The sequence below is a fragment of the Ranitomeya variabilis genome, chromosome 1 (genome assembly GCF_051348905.1).
Source record: "Ranitomeya variabilis isolate aRanVar5 chromosome 1, aRanVar5.hap1, whole genome shotgun sequence".
Lineage (NCBI taxonomy): Eukaryota > Metazoa > Chordata > Amphibia > Anura > Dendrobatidae > Ranitomeya > Ranitomeya variabilis.
Window position 1 is genome coordinate 298,528,321 of NC_135232.1, and position 21,846 is coordinate 298,550,166.

Below are 21,846 nucleotides of genomic sequence, written 5' to 3' on the forward strand. Positions count from 1 at the left end.
TGTAGGATGCCCTTAAATAGGTTATCCAGTTTAACCCATCCTTTCTCAAACCGTAGGTACTCCTGCCAGTAGTTCTTCTAGCTGGGAACCACCACGATCCGCTCTACCAACGAGCAATAACCTGGTCTATCATGCTATGGTGTAGCTCCACTTTTTAGTAGCACATACTTCACACCAAGACCTGCACTAAACAAAAAATAATCTTCAGCAAGTACAAAAATTATCTTATATGAAAAACCTCTTTAGTATATCAAAAAAGTCAGACCACAGCAAGTGAGAACGAAAAGGTAACGGTCTGTGCGTCGTTTGTAGAATCACGGCCAATCTGCTCTGGACAGTATCTCTAATTTACCTCAGATGCTGTTACGTAAATGGGAACATACGGTCATGTTAAAAAAACAAAACAAAACAAAAAACACTATTAACCTGTAGATATGGGTTTAATCTATAGGTGAATAGCTTTTTGAGCCAGACCAGCGCCTGCAATGAGAGCCCCACTGCCAGGAGGAAATTACGGTAGGTGCACAGGTTCAGTAATTGGCAGCGCTTTGGATGCAGCACATGTCCGCTCCGTCCAAAGTGCTGCTGGCTTTTGAACGCAGGTGATTCTGCATGTGTTCAATGAACCGTGCGGAATCACCACATCCAATACATTGTACGGGTGACATTTATCTTGTGTAGGCTCGCGTCTCTGCAAGAAAAATTGACATGCTGCGGTGTGGAAAGACGCACCACATGTCCGTCCGGACGCATAGTGGGCATGGGATTTGTTGAAATTCCATCCACTATGCTGTAACATCTGGTTTCATGACCGTGTGCACATGCCCTTATTCATCCCCGCAGCCTTGGGCTTTAAGTCAGGGGTGTGCCGGCATGGCTTCAGTGACCGTTCAGTGCATAGTGATCGTCAACAGTACACACACTGCGGCATTGACTGACAGCCGGCTCAGCATTACAGACGGCTGTCAGTCATTCAGTCATTACCAGGGCATGGCACTGTATTTCAGACAGGAGTCAGCGATGAGAGCGCTCACACACTGCAGGAGCCCAGCCACGTGCCACTCATACAGTCCGAGCTCTTATCGCCGTCACCTGCGTGTGGCTGCAGCTCGAAATTGTGACAAATATAACAAATATGCATTTCTGGAAAAAGGGAGGGTCGTAAAAAAAAAATAACAGTAGTCCTACCTCATTTAAGCCTGTGTACTCTCTGTGCCGATATAGACTCTTTCTACTAAACAGATCCGTTGTAAGCTCTTTCTCCTGGATTCTTGCTGAATGTGGTTTTATCTCTTCCTTTTTGTAAAACTCCTATAGAGCACAGGTTAATGTAAATTATTACATAAAACATGACACCACATTTAAGTGTGGATATATACATAGTGTAGCATGCATAGCTTTACACAAACATTGTGTAATATAAAGATTATAACTACAATCACATATAAGAACATGCATCTTCACACTATATGAATTTATGAGCTAGATTTCATATTTCCAGCAGCAAAATAGTGTCCCAACCCCAAAAAGTCTTCAAAGAGTTGTTCCATTACTTTTAGGGCAGGGTCACAAAATCTTGGGAAATCTCTCATCCCAAAGAATTGGGCAGATTATGAAAATGACAGTCCGATCAATCCAAGTGTCAGCAGAGTGTGATCCACTTCTTTCAGATGCGAAAATTAGAGCACACCGTGAGGAGAAGATGGAGAACAACATTTCTCCATCTTTTCCATTGTGTGAGTCTGTGGAAATCGAACTAAACTCAGACGTCATCTGATGTTTTCAACGTTCCCATGACTTGAATGGGTGAGTGGCATCGGATTTGAGAGTGAAACTGCAGTATTTGACAATTTTTTCACTGACAGAATCTGCCATCAGCACTGCCCTATTGAATAACATTGGTCAGAGCGCTATCAGATAAAAAAATTTCGATTGTACTCATCCAATGTATACGATGGTGTGAACGAGCCCTTATATTGAGGACTAATCCTCAGGAGCTGTGATGTTCAGCTTTGCAACTGATAACATTCAATCACCACTACCATTAGGAACATCTGATCGAAAGAGTGTGATGGTGCTGGCTCTCCATCGATCGGATATTGATTGATTGATTGATTAGTAGAAATATACTGGAACAAACCTTTAAGGTCTGTGGCTTTCACCTCTGCTTTTCTATCCCATTGTATGGTATGATTCCCAGTCCCAAGGAAAGTCAAGCATACCAGATTAAAAAGCTACAGGCCAGTTTGGCCAGTGACCTTGAGGTGTTTAGCAAAATTAAGGCCTCGTGCACACGTTGAGCATTTGGTCAGTATTTTACATCAGTATTTGTAAGACAAAACCAGGAATGTATGAAAAATGAAGAAGTGGTGACGTATTTCAATTATACTATTCCTCCGATTGTCCCACTTCTGGTTTTGGCTTACAAATACTGAAGTAAAAAATGCACAAAATACTCAATGTGTGCACGTGGCCTGACAAAGAAGACTTGTTATTAAGTCAAAATAAGCCATATTTTACACTTATTTTATTCCCGTTGCTCGTCCGATTAGTCTGTTTTTTTGTTTATTTTGTAAATCCACCATAAAATTCCAGAGATATGAGGTTTTTTTTTTATTTTGTGCAAAATCACTGGCCTTTACCAAGAAGGATCTCCTCAGAGTGAGTTTTGCAGAACAGCCTCAACTAATGCCCACAGAAACTCCTGTGATGAACACCCTATTTGTAAAAGTCATAAAAATTAAGACTAAAAATTAAATTGGATTTGGATTAAAAAAAAACCATAAAACATCATAATACTCAGCGGAGCAAAACTTGGCCACTTTTGACAGATCTGCTTAAAGACCTCTAATTACACAATGCTAAAATGTATTGATAACTTATCTCTTCTGAACCTCATCCAAATACTCAACTGGCATTCCCATTACCAGAAGGTTGATACAGTAATCAATTATATGACTACTTTTGAAGAACACTTTATAAATACACTTTGGATACATTTTAGGAATAAACTAACGACCAAAACCTAGTACTCCTAACAAAACAGTCACAGACTTGCACAAACAAACTAGGGCATTTTCCAGATAAAGCAAAGAAAAAAATTAAAGTTTAGTTTCAGAACTTCATTTCCACAAATGTAGGACGTACACATTTGAACCTAACAGACTATGACAACAATTTTGTTTCATACCTTGGTTTCACTATGCGACCATTCTTGGGAAGTCACGAATCGGTGCATTTTGGGCTCTTGCGGATGATCCACTGGAACACTTTGCCTAGAGCGATGCCGTTCCATTCTCTTTTCTTTATTCTCCAGCATAATGTTAATTAAATCACTGGCTTTTGCTGCTTTTTTACCTTCAGAAAGTGGTTGCGTTTTTTCTTCTGGAATAGATCCCCTACGTGTAAAGCTTTTGGATTCATACGCTACTACCCTATTTTCATTTTTATCATCATCACTCACTTTTATTAGCATTTGTTTGCCTTGCATATGTGAAGTTGTCCACGAGTCTGTAACCGTTGTTTCAAAGAATTGTGTTGACTGTGCTGTATAGTTAAAGATTCTTCCAGGGGACTCTAAAGTCATTGTGGTCTGACTGTCATTTGGACATGGCAGAATGCCACCACTTTCTCTTTTTATATTTCCATCTTTCTCAGGTCTTCCTTCTGAAAAACTATTAAAATTATCTAAAAGTGTAGAATATTTTGATAGGCCTTGCTTACGACCATCCTTTGTTGAGGTAGTTTCCTGAGGTGAAGTAAACCTTGATGCAACAGCCTCATACTTATTGCATTCATCATTAGCAAAATGTCTAACTGAGGGATCTCTCCAACCTTTTGAGACATTATCCCTAAAAGATCTTGACCTCTCCCATTTATTAATATCATGATCATCATCTCTGGCCTTGTTTTCTTTATCCTTTCTTTGACTGGCATTATAGTCGGCCATAAAAGAATCAATGTCCAAAACTTTAGACTTATATGTGTCATCAAGTTTAACGGGAGATCCTTTGGCATTTGACTCTTGCGTGTTCTCGGACGCTATCAAATGTGATTTCTGCAAAGATCTTGTTTGGTCATCAAGATATGATGGACTTGTATCATCTATACTTGACTTTTGCTTTTGTCTCTTGAGCAAAGCATCGATATCAATAACACGGTGTCTTTCTGGTGCCTTCTCTGGCTTGTCTATCAAATTTTCTTGAAGAACTAGCACATTTTTGTTTGTTTTAAATCCCTTTGATAAATGTGAAGTACCTATATCTTTCTCTGCATTTTTTGCTTCTTGAGTGAAAGAATCCAAGTTTGAGTTTGTAATACCCATTCTCCCACTGCGCGTAAAGTAAGATTCGTCAGATGTTAAAGTAGTATTACTGCTGATCTGATTCTCAGAATCTTTTCCCTGCCTTTTGCCATCGACACCTGTTACTGCAAAATATGTTGCTTTTTTATCCATTGGAGAAGGGTCTTTAGTAGCAGGTATCATGTTATCATGCTCAAATTTATATAGTTCAGATGTTCTATCACCGATTTTTTCCTTATCTTGAAAATAGTCATTACTTTTAAGCAACGTAATATCTCCTTTAGATTCTTCCTTTAAGTCTTTCTTTAAAAAGCCATCAGGTTCTTTCTTAGACCTATGAGTGATTAATTCTCTCTTTATTTGCTCAATTTCCGTATTTAACATGATATTCGTAAAGTCATTTGACTCTTTACTGATGTTCCTAGTTAATGATCCTTGAGGATGAAATTCTTTAAATGATGGCTGTTTTTTATAGCCTTTAATTTGGGTATTTACATCATCTCTTACACTTACACTTAAAATGGATGGATCTTCCTTCACAGATATAATGTCTTTTTCTGAATCTCTTCTTATGGAGTTGCGAGAACCTATTGACTGGTCACTTTGCTGACTGAAACTGCTGAATGAGGTTTTTACTTCTCCCTTACTTTTTGAACCAGTTCCAAAGTGCGAATATTCTGGACAATTATTTCCGAATGTATTTTCTTGCTTTTCTTTCTGGTTGTAGGATTCAAAAGATTTCTCTTGAACACCCTCAAAGTCTGTGTCAATAGTTTTTGTTTTGTTTTTTCTGGTAAAAACACTGTCTATTTTGTAAAAACCTTCAGATGGTGTATTTAGCATCTCACTTTTCTCTGTTGTAGAGGAATTTCTTGTTTCAAAAGAAAAATCAGTGCCTCTAGAATAAAGTCTGCCTTGGGAATTTTCCGGAGGACTATTAAGAGCATTTCTCTTCCAATATTCACTCTTACTTCTTTGCAGACTACTCCCTTCACGTTCATCCATATCGTTGCCTAGATCCCGATCTTTGTTGTGAAAAGATGGTCGAGATCGAAGAGTCACGGCTTTGTATTCTGGTGCCATTTTAATAGATTCACTTAAAACTCTTTCAGTGACGGCTTGGACAACTTCATACTTTGGCTCTACTCTCTTGTTCTCATCAAGTTTAAAGTTTTGAAGCGTCATTCTTGATAAATTTCCAACATCAGTAGAGGAAGTGGTGTCAAGATACTTTTCACCCAAATTATGGTCTTTCATTTTAAGGTCCTTTTGACTTTGTGATACAGATTGAACATTATCACCAGCTAACCAGTCTGACCAGCTTGACGATTCAGGTTTGGCCAGTAGACATTCAGATATGACAGCACTTTTGGAAGGCTGAGTGGATATAAGATTTCCTGAGTGATATATTTCAGGAGCATTATGTCTTTCTACATTGTGCTCAAATAAGGTTGCCTTCACAGTTTTCACACTTTTGTCCACTTGGGTTGAAGTCATATTGTTTTCTTCAAATGCTTCAGTTTTTGCATTATATAATCTTTCTCTGTAATTGTATTGTCTTCTGTCTTTTGGAACATCTGCACTGCCTTCTATTCTTATAGGTTCATCATTTCTTCTGAATGACCTTCTTGGTCTGAATGTTTTTTCTTCCAATATTGAACTATTTTCCAGTTCCTTTTTTTCCTGAGGGAAAAAATATATATATATTTATAACCTTAATATTATTTTCATATAATGCCATGAAACGGTCTATTCCTATTCATTAAACTATTTAGAAAAATAACAATCTATAGCATAGAATGAGCCTATTTTTATTTTTTATGCTTTATAAGAAGTATACGGTTTTTACATGGACTTTCAGAATTAAAACCACATCTTAGAATTTCAATTGACCTTACGGTGGACTAACACACCCACTATGAGTACATTTAGCATCATCTAAATTAGAATAATCATTATTATTTATATGAAGAAAATGTGTTGCGAGACATTTATTCTTTAATAAGTTGACTACATATGAGGTTTCTTTTGACGAGGATTCACCAAAAATCTTAGACTTATGATGACATCAGATATGTCACAGTTTAAGTGAAACGGTGATTGGACTAATTTGATGGGGTTACCCAGGAATTAGGCTTTTTTTTCTTATTGGGCTAAAAACTTTTAGGCAGGTAGTTGTTAACTACATGCCTGTTCTGCCCTGTGATGATCTTCCCTGGTTCAGAGCAGCCACGGACAGCTACTGCCGTGGTCAGGTCAATGAAGCAGTGTCTTCTTTTCAGCTATGTGCACACGTAGGAAAAGTGGTGCAGAATTTTCTGCACAAAATCCGCATCTCCTGGCAGAATCCGCAGCTGCGGAATTGCAATGGTTTTTATGTGGATTTTGTGCGGGTTTTTTTATGCGAAATTGATGCCGATTTTGTGCGGATTTTCTGTGGTTTTTGCCACTGCGGATTTTTATCATGGAGGGGTGCAGAAACGCTGCAGATCCGCACAAAACAAGTGACATGCACTTCTTTGAAATCCGCAGCAATTCCGCACTGATTTTTCCGCACCATCTGCACAGATTTTTTTTATCCAATTGATTTACATTGTACTGTACATCACAGTGGGGATAAGCAGCGTTTCTGTGCGGAAAAATCCAATGCGGATCTGCAGAAAATCTGCATCGTGTGCACACAGCCGACTCCACTCTGCTGTGTTGACAGGGTGCCACTGCCGATGTCATGCTGATTGAAAGCTCCCAAGGGTTAACATGATGTCAAAAGAAGTAGACAAATTGCCACCTGAACTGAGGCATCTTCACAGGTCAAAGCAGACAGGTAGTATAGCAAACACCTGCTGGCAAGTCCAGCTTAACAGAGCTAGATTGGCAGGAATATAGTGGAGTCTGAAAGTCAGCTAAACTATTGTTTGAGCAATGGCTGTCATGGCATGGCACCATGGACAATTTTATATAGAAACAGTGGTCCCCTTGTGTATACGCACATGTGTTATGTGCGTATATATATTATATATATACTATGAAAATTGTAAATTCACACTGAAGGCATCAAAACTGGTTTAACACATGTGGAATTATATACTTAACAAAAAAAGCGTGAAACAACTGAAATTATGTCTTATATTCTAGGTTCTTCACAGTAGCCACCTTTTGCTCTGATAACTGCTTTGCACACTCTTGGCATTCTCTTGATGAGCTTCAAGAGGTAGTCACCGGGAATGGTTTTCACTTCACAGGTGTGCCCTGTCAGGTTTAATAAGTGGGATTTCTTGCCCTATAAATGGGTTTGGGACCATCAGTTGTGTTGTGCAGAAGTCTGGTGGATACACAGCTGATAGTCCTACTGAATAGACTGTTAGAATTTGTATTATGGCAAGAAAAAAGCAGCTAAGTAAAGAAAAACAAGTGGCCATCATTACTTTAAGAAATGAAGGTTAGTCAGTCCGAAAAATTGGGAAAACTTTGAGAGTGTCCCCAAGTGCAGTTGCAAAAACCATCAAGTGCTACAAAGAAACTGGCTCACATGAGGACCGCCCCAAGAAAGGAAGACCAAGTTTAGGGTCACTTAGAAATTTCCTTATTTTTGAAAGAAAAGCACAGCTTTTTCCAATTAAGCTAACATTAACCCCTTCACGACATGCGCCGTACTAGAACTGCGCATATCGTGTCTTCCCCCTTTGATGTGAGCTCCAGCGCTGAACCCATATCAAGGTCATGACATGTCAGCTGTTTTGTACAGCTGACATGTGCGCGCAATAGCGGCAGGAGGAATCGCGATCCACCTGCAGCTATTAACTAGTTAAATACCGCTGTCAAACGCTGACAGTGGCATTTAACTACCGCTTCCAGCCATCAGGCCGGAAATGCGCGCATCGCCGACCCCCGTCATGTGATCGGGGGTCAGCGATGCGTCGGCATGACAACCTGAGGTCTCCTTGAGACCTCTATGGTTGTTGATGTCGGCTTGCTGTGAGCGCCACCCTGTGGTCGGCGCTCATAGCAAGTCTGTAATTCAGCTGCATAGGAGCAATCTGAAATCCCGAAATTCCAAGCGGAGGAAGTTCACTAACCGCCATATTGAGATACCCAAGTGATTGGGGTCTCAATAATGAAACTGCTGCTGGTACCAACCTATTGCGCGGTACCACCAACGGAACACAGTCGCACCACACACACACTCTATACGCCGTACGCACCACTCACACGCTCACACACACACAGCCTCTTGCGCGGCACCACCAGCGGAACACCGTCGCGAACACGCCGCCGCCAGGATCAGCCGAATGATTGACTGACTGCCGCCATCTTTGTACAGGAGGAGTGCATGCGCAGTTTTAATGTGACCTCTGCTATCTGTCTTCACAAAGATGGCGGCGGTCTGATTTACTGCGCCTGTGCGAATTATGCAGTGAATCATTCGGCTGATCCCGGCGGCAGATGCGCGACGTGTCTACAGGCAGAGGAAGCCGGTCACATTAAAGGGGTTTTCCCAAGAACGAAAGTTCATTTTAAAAACTGACTGTCTGACCGTGTACGGAGCATACCACATCTCCTGGGCAGGGGAGGAAGCAAAAGATAATACTGTCATTACAGCAGGGGATCACAGTGGATTCATTTTTGTGAGGTAAAATATTTCACTGACTGTTTTTAAAAAATATTTTACCTCACAAAATGTATCCTCTGCAATCTCCTGCTGTAATGTCAGTATTGTCTTTTGCTTCCTCCCCTGCCCAGGAGCTGTGGTATGTTCGGTACATGGTCAGACACAGACAATTTTTAAAATGAACTTTTGTTCGTGGGAAAACCCCTTTAAAAAGCAAATATCAACGCCAACATGGCTCCTCCTAAAAAGTATGCCAATGACAACTAAAGGAAAGCAGCAAAGGCACAACGTCGAAGACAAAAAAGGGTGAATGAGACTCTTGAAGAGCAACAGCAATGCATATAAGCGTAGGCGTCAAGCACATGAGTCCCCTAATGCAAAAGTCACTAGATTATCACAGGATGCCATTAGGCAACAACAGCGCCGCATGCCTGCCCCCATCGTGACATTACCGCCCTCCTGATATAATTTTTTTATTTATTATCTTCTTTTGTTACTCCTGGGATCTGTTGCAGCCATTTTCCCAACTTAGAGGTCACTGCTCCAAGTGCTCCTATCACCACTGGAATCACTGCAGCATTACCCTTCCACATCTTCTCCAGCTCTAGCCCTGGTATTTCTCCAGCTTCTCATACTCCTTTCTGATGTAGCTGACACTTGGCACTGCCACATCTATTATCATTGTGGTCTTTTGATCCTTGTCTACTATCACAATGTCTGGTTGGTTAGCCAACACCTGCTTATCCATCTGGATCTTGGAGTCCCACAGGATTCTAGCCCTTTCATTCTCCACCACTTTTTCTGGGGTCTCCCACCTGGACTTAAGGGGACTTAGCCCATACACTGTGCAGATGTTTCTGTATACAATTCCCGCTACCTGGTTGTGGTGTTCGTCATACGCTGTTCCTGCTTGCATCTTGCATCCTGCCACTATGTGTTGGACCGTTTCTGAGGTTTCTTTGCAAAGTTGCACCTTGGGTCTTGTCTTGTGTGGTAGATTCCTGCTTCTATGGATCTGGTACTTAGTGCTTGCTCTTGTGCCGCTATGATTAGTGCCTATGTGCTGTCTCGGAGTCCAGGTTAGGCTACTTTCACACTAGCGTTTTGAGGAGCTGCGGAGGGCTGCGGACTTCCTCCATGAAGCCCCGCCCTCTGCCGCACCTCAGCCGCTAGCTCCGCCTACTTTTGCATGCAGCCGGCATGCGGCCTGCGTTCCTACTTTAACATTAGGTACGCAGGTCGTGCCGCTGTATGCGGATGCTTCCACATGTGTCGTTTTGACGATGCGGCAAAAAAAGAAATTGCTACAAGCTGCGTCCTACGCTGGTCGCCGCATCGTCAAAATGACGCATGCGGAAGCATCCACATACAGCGGAACGACCTGCGTACCTAATGTTAGCAGCCCCCGGGATCACTCCACACAGCGTGACGGACCGGACGTCTATAAGTGCCATATGCAGCGGCGGATACACGCCCTCCCTCTCTCTTCAAGGATCTGAGACGCTCCAGGTGCGCTTTCCATCCCGGGTTGCCTAGGCTCATATACCTCATTGTCCTATGCTTCCAGTTTTGTTAAGGATATTTCTGATGAAGGTCTTGTGATTTGACCGAAAACGTTTAAATAATCTTTGAACTGGATGCACAAATAAATGGGATGTTCACTTTTTTTCATCTGAAAGAAACCATTTGAGTGCCAAGTGATTTATTACTAATGTTAACGATAGGTACGCAGGCTGCATGCAGAAGTAGGCGGAGCCAGAGGCGGAGGTTCTGCCGAGGGCGGGGCTTTACGGAGGAAGTCCGCAGCCCTCCAAACGCTAATGTGAAACCGGCCTTACATATATTATCTGACCATTCCTTAAAGGGCCACTGTCACACCCTCCAGCCGTTATAAACTAAAAGAGCCACCTTGTGCAGCAGTAATGCTGCATTCTAACAAGGTGGCTCTTTTAGTTTTAGGTTCAAGTATACCCCAAATAAAACGTTTTTATACTTAGCCACAATTCCTGTCTCTAGCCAGGTAGGCGGGTCCTTACTCCCCAGCTTGGCCAGCTCCTCTGCCGTCACTCACATTTTCCTGCGCTTTCGGTGCCGCCCCCTCAGCGCTGTTATCGTTTCAAATCCGGCGCCTGCGCTGTGTACTGGTGTCCTGCGCAGACGCAGTAAGCTCTGGCCGTCTGATGTAATGGCTGATACCAGAGAACAAAAGACATCCACAGAACACCAGGATGGATCTGCTGCACAGCAAATAGCTGTAGGACCTGCGATGACGTCACTGCCATGTGATTGCATACCTGGCTAGAGACAGGAATTGTGGCTAAGTATAAAAACGTTTTATTTGGGGTATGCTTGCACCTAAAACTAAAAGAGCCACCTTGTTAGAATGCAGCATTACTGCTGCAAGAGGTGGCTCTTTTAGTTTATAACGGCTGGAGGGGGGTGACAGTGGCCCTTTAAATATGATAACATCTGGCTACATATTTCAGAGGAACAATAGTTTACAACAGGAACACAAACATTACAATGTTTAATACGTACGATAAATATTTAAGTCATAAAGGAGATTAACTGTCTGTACTAAGGTGCAACACAAGGCTAAATGACATGCAATTCCTAGAGCCATAAATCAGTGTCATACATTTTCAATGTAAATTAATTCCATACAGATAAGAAGATGGATTTGATGCGGATGTCTACATGATCAGATACAATATTCATTAGGGAACCTATTACAGCTGAAAGCTGTTATGGACTAATCTATAATTAGTAAACTAAGCACTGCATTAAATGTATTTTAGACATTCATAAAAATGTGATCTCTCTGGTCCTCTGTCATTATACAAAAACAGAACTGATAATGCCCTACATCAGTTTACTACTTTATATAAGTATTGAAATGGAATCTGTCAGCATGCATTTGTTATGTAATTTGACAGCAGTATGATGTAGGGACAGGGACCCCGATTCCAGAGATGTTTCACTTAGCTGCTGCACCCAGTAAAACCTATGACAGAATCAGTGTTTTGTCTGCTGCAGATCTAGCAGAGCTCGGAATGCTGAGCTCTGTATAACCCCGCCCACACTACCGTTTGGTAGCTTTCTGTGTACACTGTATAGGGACAGAAATCTGCTAATAAGTGCTGGGGAGTGGTTGGACTTTGAGGAACAATGCACCTTGTCCTCCAGTGACAACTTCCTGATGATAAAACACAGATTGTATAACAGCAAAACACAGCCCAGTAAGTGACACATCCCTGGAATCAGGCTCTCCTCCCTACATCATGCAGCTCTCAGAGGAGAAAGCAAAAACCTTCTGACAGATTTCCTTGGACAAGAATTCCACACCAGTCTACAAGTGCAAAATGTCACTGTCTGATCATGCAGGAATCCAATCTGCAGATATCATGACCCAGAGCAGAAGCAGAGAACAGTAACCGCGTTTTGTGAGGCAATTAAATGGTTAACATAAGTTATACTATGTGTTTTGTAACAAAATGTTGCAGCAATTTGCTTAGCCCCTCACATCCAACATGATCCTTGCAGACTGGACAACATATATATATAGTGACAGGTTCCTTTTAAGCTTTTTTTTTATCAATATTTTAAGAACAATCTAAAGAGATCTGCACAAATAATTCACAAAGTACTGTCAGGTCAATGCAAAGTCCGCATCATAAAACTTTAATAGGAAACATGGGGAATTCTCTGTGTGCAACCAGGGGAAATGGGGAGTACAATGCAAAAAATTACTCAATATTGAATTACATTCAAAGTAGAAAAGAGATGATATCAATATATATTTGAGATTTATTCTATCTAATGAAAATAACCTATTTTTATGCATTAAAAAAAAAAAATCAGTCAGGATCTGTTACATTATGTAGCCATTACCTTAGTCATCATGACCCCAATGTTAAAAGCAGCTATGATGCTATTGTGAACAGAACAGAATGATTGGGGCCCTAGGGCAGATACTGAATGGGTAAATCACATAACTTGTTTAAAAGTATTATATTAAATGTACTAACTTACATGGTTATTCCCATCTTCATAAATGGATACTGTCAGATTCAGCTTGCAAGAACAAGCATGTGTGCAATTTAGTGCTTATTAAAATTTTCAGCCTTTCATCAGAAACCAATTTTCCTGTGTTTATAGATTGTTGCACAGGACAACATTCTGCTAGCTACAATAGTGCCAACAAGCTCAACAAAAAGGTACTAACAAGCACTGTGCATGTTCTGCTATATAGCAGCAATGGTCGGTATCCTTAGCAACAAGTATAACAAAAGGAAAGTATTCGCATTTTCAGGAGATAATACGTTTTCAAGCACTATTCAACACTTTCCATTTATGAAGATGGGAATAACTCTTTAATTGTAGCGTGTTAAAGGGAACCAGTCATCAGGTTTTACACCTGTACGTCCTCTGTGACAGCACACTGCTCTATATATGTTCCCAATCCACTCTGCATAACACAAATAGCTTTTATTGTATGCACCAAACTGAATTCTTGCCCGGGGTAACAGAAAACCTAGATGAACCTCTGCACTGCCTTGTTACGGTTTTACTCCTAAGAATCTTAATAAAAAATGTTCATATTTTATTTGTATTCTATAAATCCATCTTAGGCTTTCAACACTGCCTGAATCCTTCTGGGCATGCTCTCGATTGGGGGCCCAATCCAGCACCTCCTCTACTTAACGGTAGCTGAACCATTTCTTCGCCAAACTGGACATATGCTTCGGGTTGTTGTCCTGCTGGAACACGATGTCGTCCTTTTCATATACATAGTACTCGATTATATGAAGCAACTCATCTTGTAGGATACTCACATATAGCTCAGCATTGAGACCACCATTGATCCTGGTCAGGTATCAAATGCATTTGGCTGTGAAAAAAACAGAACATCAAGACCACTCTACCGGATCTTGACAGTTCCTTTAATTTCTCAATCCGTTAGCCCCTTTTTCCCTTATTTCTTCCAGACCCATTTGCACCCGTCAGAGCCTAGCTAAGGCTACTTTCACACTTGCGTTTGTAGCAGCTGCGGACTTCCTCCATGAAGCCCTGCCCTCCGCCGCTAGCTCCGCCTATTTCTGCATGCGGCCAGTGTACCTATCTTTAACATTAGGTATGCAGGTCGTGCGGCAGTATGCGGATGCTTCCGCATGCGTCGTTTTGCCGATGCGGGAAAAAAAAAAAATGCTACAAGCTGCGTCCTACGCTGGTCTCCGCATCGTCAAAACGACGCATGCGGAAGCATCCGCATACAGCGGCACGACCTGCGTACCTAATGTTAAATATAGGTACACAGGCCGCATGCCGGCCGCATGCAGAAGTAGGCGGAGCTAGCGGCGGAGGGCGGGGCTTCACGGAGGAAGTCCGCAGCCCTCCGCAGCTGCTACAAACGCAAGTGTGAAACCGGCCTTATTGACTTTTTTAATTGCCCAAAATCACCATTCTCCATTCTTCTACTTTTTTTTTATAAAACTCGAGCTAAAGCTTCTTATAACGATATTGAAGTTGAGGCTCTTCACCTTTTTTCAGGCCACCGATCCAGACTTGTGTAACATGTGTCACACAGTGCTTGCATGTATGTCTGTGATCTCACTATTACAAAGCATATGAGCCACCTCCACTACTGATTTTGTCACGCCATAAAAGACAGACCCGGTGATGAGCCGAGTTGACACCGATATTTTGCCAGGACATCCACCTCTTGGCTATTGAATGGATGGACAGACTTCATTTTGTATTCTTCCAACTGTTATGGCACTCACATAGTGATGTTTGACAATTTTCTTGACTGAGAAACCATTATCAATGAGCTGGATGATGTGGTTTCTCTTTTCTTGGGAAATCTTCTTCATGGCTGCCCCTCGATTCGAACCAGTGACCTTTGTTTGGCAATCAACTAAATAACACACTGATCTATTAGGGATTGTGAGAACAGGTTGTATTTTGTGGTGTACAGGAAGAAAAAGATTTTTTCCATCACAAGGAGCAAAACAGTAACAATGCAGTGACATGACAAGAATCTGCATAACTAATCAATTGCTAAATAATAGCAAATCAAATGTATTAAATAGGCAAGATTATCTATGTGTGATAGCTATCCCTCAGGACGAAGCATCACGCGAAACGCGCGTCGGGGTCCTTCTACTGATCTGCATCTCTGGTAAATATACTGATGCCTTCTCCTAAGCTCTGCACTTTAGCACTGTATGCACTTTTCAGCTATTGCACATCGCATTGATTGTTCTATAGCTAAATATACTGATGCCTCTCTTTAAGCTTTGCACTTTAGCACCATATGCAGTTTTCAGCTACTGCACATTGCAGTGATTGGTTTATTTATAGCTGAGGCATTCTTTATGGCTTGCAATACACTCTAGGCACAGTATTACTCTCTTCGTTATGTACCTTTAGCGCTGAGTGTATATTTTGTCCACTGTGACATACTATATCCATTTAGGATTTATTGTACCTTACCAATTAGTTGCCATCTTTTCTATACATGATTGGTTTTTTGCATTGAATAGATATATTATTGAGCTTTTTTAAGCATTTAGCTTGGGATCACTTGATGGTTTATAGGCGCACCAACAGTGTATGCAGACAGTATATTCTGTTACGGTATCTCTACTGTCTGTTATTGTATTCATTACATGTTTTTATATTTGTTTGTAATTAATAAAATATTACTGTTTTTATTGGCATTTAAGCTTCCGGTTTCTCTTTTTGATATACTGTGTGCACATGGAAGTGCCTTCTATCTAGGCCTTTATTGGGATACTAATATTCCACGGAGGTCTGGAGTTGGAATGATGCTCAAAATCAAAGTGGAAAATGAAGTTACAGGCTGATCCAACTTCAGTGGAAATGCCTCAAAACAAGGTAATGATGCTCAGTACTGTGTGGCCTCCACGTGCCTGTATGACCTCCCTACAATGCCTGGCCATGCTCCTGATGAGGCGGCAGATGGTCTCCTGAGAGATCTCCTCCCAGACCTGGACTAAAGCATCCGCCAACTCCTGGACAGTCTGTGGTGCAACAGGACGTTGGTGGATGGTGTGAGACATGATGTCCCAGATGTGTTCAATCGGATTCAGGTTTGGGGAGAGGGCGGGCCAGTCCATAGCTTCAATACCTTCATCTTGCAGGAACTGCTGACACACTCCAGCCACATGAGGTCTGGCATTGTCCTGCATTAGGAGGAACCCAGGGCCACTGCACCAGCATATGGTCTCACAAGGGGTCTGAGGATCTCATCTCGGTACCTAATGGCAGTCAGGCTACCTCTGGCGAGCACATTGAGTGCTGTGCAGCCCTCCAAAGAAATGCCACCCCACACCATTACTGAACCACTGCCAAACGGTCATGCTGAAGGATGTTGAAGGCAGCAGATCGCTCTCCAGGCGTCTCCAGACTCTGTCACGTCTGTCACATGTGCTCAGTGTGAACCTGCTTTCATCTGTGAAGAGCACAGGGCGCCAGTGGCGAATTTGCCAATCCTGGTGTTCTGTGGCAAATGCCAAGCGTCCTGCACGGTGTTGGGCTGCGAGCACAACCCCATCTGTGGACGTCAGGCACTCAGACCATCCTCATGGAGTCGGTTTCTAACTGTGCAGATACATGCACATTTGTGGCCTACTGGAAGTCATTTTGCAGGGCTCTGGCAGTGCTCCTCCTGTTCCTCCTTGCACAAAGGCTGAAGTAGCGGTCCTGCTGCTAGGTTGTTGCCCTCCTACAGCCCCCTTCACGTCTCCTGGTGAACTGGCCTGTCTCCTGGTAGCGCCTCCAGCTTCTGGACACTACGCTGACAGACACAGCAAACCTTCTTGCCACAACTCGCATTGATGTGCCAGCCTGGATGAGCTGCACTACCTGAGCCACTTGTGTGGGTTTTAGAGTCTGTCCCATGCTACCACGAGTGTGAAAGCACAACCAACATTCAAAAGTGACAAAAACATCAGCCAGAAAGCATTGGTACTGAGATGTGGCTGTGGTCCCCACCTGCAGAACCACTCCTTTATTGAGTGTGTCTTGATAATCTACTATATAATTTTCTAAGGGGTACTTCCGTCTGTCTGTCCCGGATATTCATTGGTCGAGACCAGCCAGTGGGCGTAGACAAAAGGGCAGGGGAGGCCAGTAAGTATGCACAGCGAGTCCCCGCCCACTCCATACAGGCCCGGCCACAAGTGCTGTAAAGGGGGGCGGAATCGCCATGAGGAGGGCGAAGCCTGCCGGGACCATGGGCACTGGTGGGCCTACCCCGGCAAAAAGCCGGGGACTAAATTCGTGGCCGCGGGTCGCGGCCAGCCAGTACAGGCCCGGCCAGAAGCGCTGCAAAGGGGGCGGAGTCGCCGTGAGGAAGGCGGAGCCAGCTGGGACCATGGACGCTGTTGGGCCTACAGCCGCAAAAAGCCCGGGAGTAAATTAGTGGCCATGGGTTGCGGCCAGCCAGTACAGGCCCGGCCAGAAGCGCTGCAAAGGTGGCGGAGTCGCCGTGAGGAAGGCAGAGCCGGCCGGGACCATGGATGCTGTTGGGCCTACCGCCGCAAAAAGCCGGCGACTAAATTTGCGGCCGCGGTCAGTGATGACGGCCGCGGTTATTCATGACGGCTGCGACAGCAGGAAACAGCGCAGCACATGCGGCGGTGACAGCTGCGGACAGAAGGTGAGTATATACTACTTGGGATGTGCTAAATACTCTGTGGCTGTGCTATATACTACATGGCTGGGCAATATACTATGTGGGCTGTGCAATATCCTACGTGGCTGTGCAATATACTACGTGGGCTGTGCAATATACTACGTGGGCTGTGCAATATACTACGTGGGCTGTGCAATATACTACGTGGGCTGTGCAATATACTACGTGGGCTGTGCAATATACTACGTGGGCTGTGCAATATACTACGTGGGCTGTGCAATATACTACGTGGGCTGTGCAATATACTACGTGGGCTGTGCAATATACTACGTGGGCTGTGCAATATACTACGTGGGCTGTGCAATATACTACGTGGGCTGTGCAATATACTACGTGGGCTGTGCAATATACTACGTGGGCTGTGCAATATACTACGTGGACATGCATATTCTAGAATACCCGATGCGTTAGAATCGGGCCACCATCTAGTTGCCAATAATTTGCATCTGTTGTCTATTCCATTTACACAACAGTATGTGAAATTGATTGTCAGTGTTGCTTCGTAAGTGGACAGTTCGATTTCACAGAAGTTTGATTTACTTGGAGTTATACTCTGTTGTTTAAGTGTTCCATTTCATTTTTTGAGCAGTGTCACTGGCACAGTGTACACTGTCACAAGGCATAGGCCCTACTTTAAATGGGCGAAAACCAGGTGATAGGCTCCCTTTAATAAACATCAGTATTTCTACACTAAAAAGTGTTTTACATTGTTATATTATTCAATGAAGTTGGAGGATATATATATATATTTTTTATCTGTTACTCATTGAGCGTTGTTACCAGTTTCACTTAACCTTCTCCAAAACTGAAGTCACTGCCACAAAAGCAGTTGAACGATGCATGATTTGTACAAGTTTGATTTTTGCAAACGCTCTGGCCGGTCCCATTACATACCACTTGAAATAGTGTGTAGTGTCCTTTTTTGAGAGCTCTTGACATACAGCTATTCATTTCTTCTTCAGAAAGAAGACTCCATTACTGGTTGTATGCATTCTCTGTGCCGTCCACCACCTCCTACACAGTTAGTGGAATGTGCAGTTAACAAAAGCAAACTAGAACTTCTCTTCCATCTCCCTAACATTTTTATAACAAAGCAACCCTCAGTATATATTCACCCACATTGTTTCTGTAAACCCTATCATCTTGGGAAAGAAAGCAGGAAACTGTTTTACTAAACCACGTGAAATAATAAACTCAACATTTCAAACAACCTTTATTAATTAACCACAACCAAAAATATCCTGCAGGCCCTGCAGCGAGAAATTTTCATTCCCGTGACCTCCACAAAGTGTTCTCTTTAGTAAGTTCAAACGGAAAAAGAAGACATATATACTAAGGGTGAGCAATTTGGCTTGTAAACTAAAAACATTACCAGAATATTTAAGGAAGGTTCACTTTGAAAGAACTTTATAAACAGCAAGCAGCTATAAAAGAAAACGAATACATAATATACAGCGGTTTCTTGCTCTTTATCTCATGCAACACTAATGATTTGTCTGAGTAGTCCCATCCAGGCCTGGGACAAGGGGTAGGCAGGGTCGACACCTGCCTAGGACTCTACCTCTTGGCCTACCCTAGGGGTCACACTTTGGGGAAAAAAAAATTACTGAATGACTGCGGCCGCCTGACACCATCCTCCGGCTACTAGCTACTAGCCTGCTTGATTACATGTGGGGATTCCCTAGCAACCAGGCAACCCCCACATGTGCTCAGTCTGGCTAGTAGCTGTAAATCATTCAGCTGCCGCAATGAAAACTAAATCTCCGAGCAGTCATAAATACTCGGAGGTCACCTGAGCGTGCTCGGGAAAACCCGAGCAACGAGTATATTCGCTCATCACTACTCTCTATATCTAGAAGCAAAATTGTGGTTGCAAGCTGCACAGCATTTTCAGGTGACTATTTCTTAACTGCTACATTTATGCTTTCTACAAGAGATGCATGCAATAAATGTTTAATCCCCCCCATTGAGCTGTGTCATTACGGCAACATAGGTAATTCTGTGAAGTGGGGGCAATTGTATGGGCAATTCTGTCACGTCAATACTATTATTAGTCCTTTCCTAATGTTCTGCAATATGGAAGGTGGAGGTGAAAGTATATGCCCAAGGACGAGGCTGGGGGAGTTAGAAGATCACTTGGTCTGGTCAGAAAGACACAGAATTCAGCTAACAACCAGTTTCAGTTTTAGTGTGGAAGTGTGGCCGGTGTAATAAGGGATGCAGCTTCCAGCTTGGGAAATAATTATGAGGCATTTGGTTCTATGATTCCATCAATGAGACCCCTAAATGGAAGATAGGCATTGGGGTACTTTTATATCCACCCTTCTTATGTAACAAAGGTGGAACACAGATGTACCTACATATCATGACATACAGTACTTTTCAATAGTATGTGCAAATAATAATATAGCAAAATGTTTAGATGTAGAAAGAGCAAACAACATATAATGATATACTGACTAGTGATAAGAATGAACAGTGTAAAAGGTTGGGGTTCGCCTCCACAAACTGGATATAAATCTGAAATACTAACGAAAACAATTCTTGTGATATGTAAAAGCAATGTCTCATCATTGACAACCCCTTTAATCTCAGAGACCTACTATAGCGAACCGTATATGTAAGCCAATGGAAGAAATGTGTTGAGGATTCAGCCTGCTATGCACTCATCAATCATAGTACTGCATGGTGGCCATTCATGTATGATGTCATACGCCCTAAAAAGGCAGGTAAACAGTGGATGTGCTGATGGCCCAGCCACGTGGAAGCAGGTAATGTGCTGCCGGACTAGGACTGCAGCTTGGGTTACAATGAAAGCTACGTAATACCTGTACCTGTCTACTTCTAGGCTATGTCCATTGTGTATAAGGATTCATGCATATGTGCTACTTACTGTTGGTGCAAATGGGTCAGTCATAGACAGCAATTATCATTGTTTATACAATTCTTTCCTGGAAATAGTGGCCCCACTTTTCCATCCAGTCGACATTGCTAATATAGGATTCTTACAATTGCTGATATCACTTATGAATGTAACAAGCCAGAGGTTGGAATCGGAGGTTTCGGATGACGTGAAAGATAGGCTGACTTATGTTCAGACATTGCTGAACTAGAGCACATTAGCAAAACTGCAGATACCTTTTCCAACTATTCTCCTGCGCTCCCTTTCACATACAGAAAGGCAGAGGCCAACACTTCTTACCTTCGGAGCAATATATTCTGGAGAGGAAAAACTGCCCCTCCTTTCTTCATTTAGCTTCTCAGATTTCAAAGGGGAATTTGCAAACCTTTAAAGACAAATCAAAAATTGAAAATTAGAAGAAGAAAACAGAGAAACATTTAAGAAACTGATACTTAAACCTTGCCATGTAAATAGAAGGGCAGTGGGCAGAGGATTTCAATAAATTCCGTCCAGCGTACCTGTAACCTAGAAAGCAGCGTTTTGGACGCTGTATCCAAAACGCTGCTATTCCGGATCGTGGGCACATATATTTAGGGCCTATTCACACGTCAGTATGTTTCATCAGTGTTTGTATGCCAAAACCAAGAGTGGACATTATAGAGAAAAACTGTAATTGAAAGATTGACACCTGTTCTTTGTTTTGGAGACCCTCCTTGTTTTGGTATAGAAATACTGATCAAAAACACTGATGTGTGGATAAAGTCTAGAGTTTTGGGAATCACTGTATGTTTGTAGTGGAAAAAGAACAAAGACCAGATGTTACAAAAATATGAATTAAACCCAGTCCAGGGTCAGTCATGTTATTCACAGTAGATATGTGCTTTATGTGCCACCTAAAAGATTTTAGGTTACAATTAAGAGTGTTACCACTAGATCTACATGAAGGAGCCCCTACTAGTCCTCAGAATGAAGGAGCCATAACGCTGGTGGCTAATTCTTAGCTTCTCCATTTAATTCAGTGCTACCCCCCACTGGCTGGCAGGAAACGGCAACACTGTTCCTCTAAGGCAGTGTTCCCCAACTCCGGTCCTCAAGAGCCACCAGCAGGTCATGTTTTCAGGATTTCCTTAGTATTACACAGGTGATGGAATTATTGCCTGTGCAGGTCATGCAATTATCACCTGTGCAATACTAAGGAAATACTGAAAACATGACCTGTTGGTGGCTCTTGAGGACTGGACTTGGGGAGCACTGCTCTAAGGGGTCTCAAACACGCGGCCCCTTAGGCTGCTTTAAGCGGTCCGCAGGCA

At 42.6% G+C, this 21,846-nt stretch overlaps 1 protein-coding gene across 3 annotated transcripts in view; it reads right to left on the minus strand.

The window, feature by feature from the left end:
* The window catches only part of KIAA1671 (KIAA1671 ortholog), a 199,099-nt gene that overhangs the window by 122,076 nt on the left and 55,177 nt on the right, over positions 1–21,846 (minus strand). For all 3 annotated transcript variants that reach the window (XM_077295550.1, XM_077295532.1, XM_077295541.1), the window contains exons 3-5: positions 20,837–20,921; positions 3,191–5,986; positions 1,189–1,311 (exon numbers count right to left, since the gene is read on the minus strand). In XM_077295550.1, the coding sequence (XP_077151665.1) occupies positions 1,189–1,311; positions 3,191–5,986; positions 20,837–20,921 (3,004 nt within the window). The remainder of the gene's footprint in view (positions 1–1,188; positions 1,312–3,190; positions 5,987–20,836; positions 20,922–21,846) is intronic.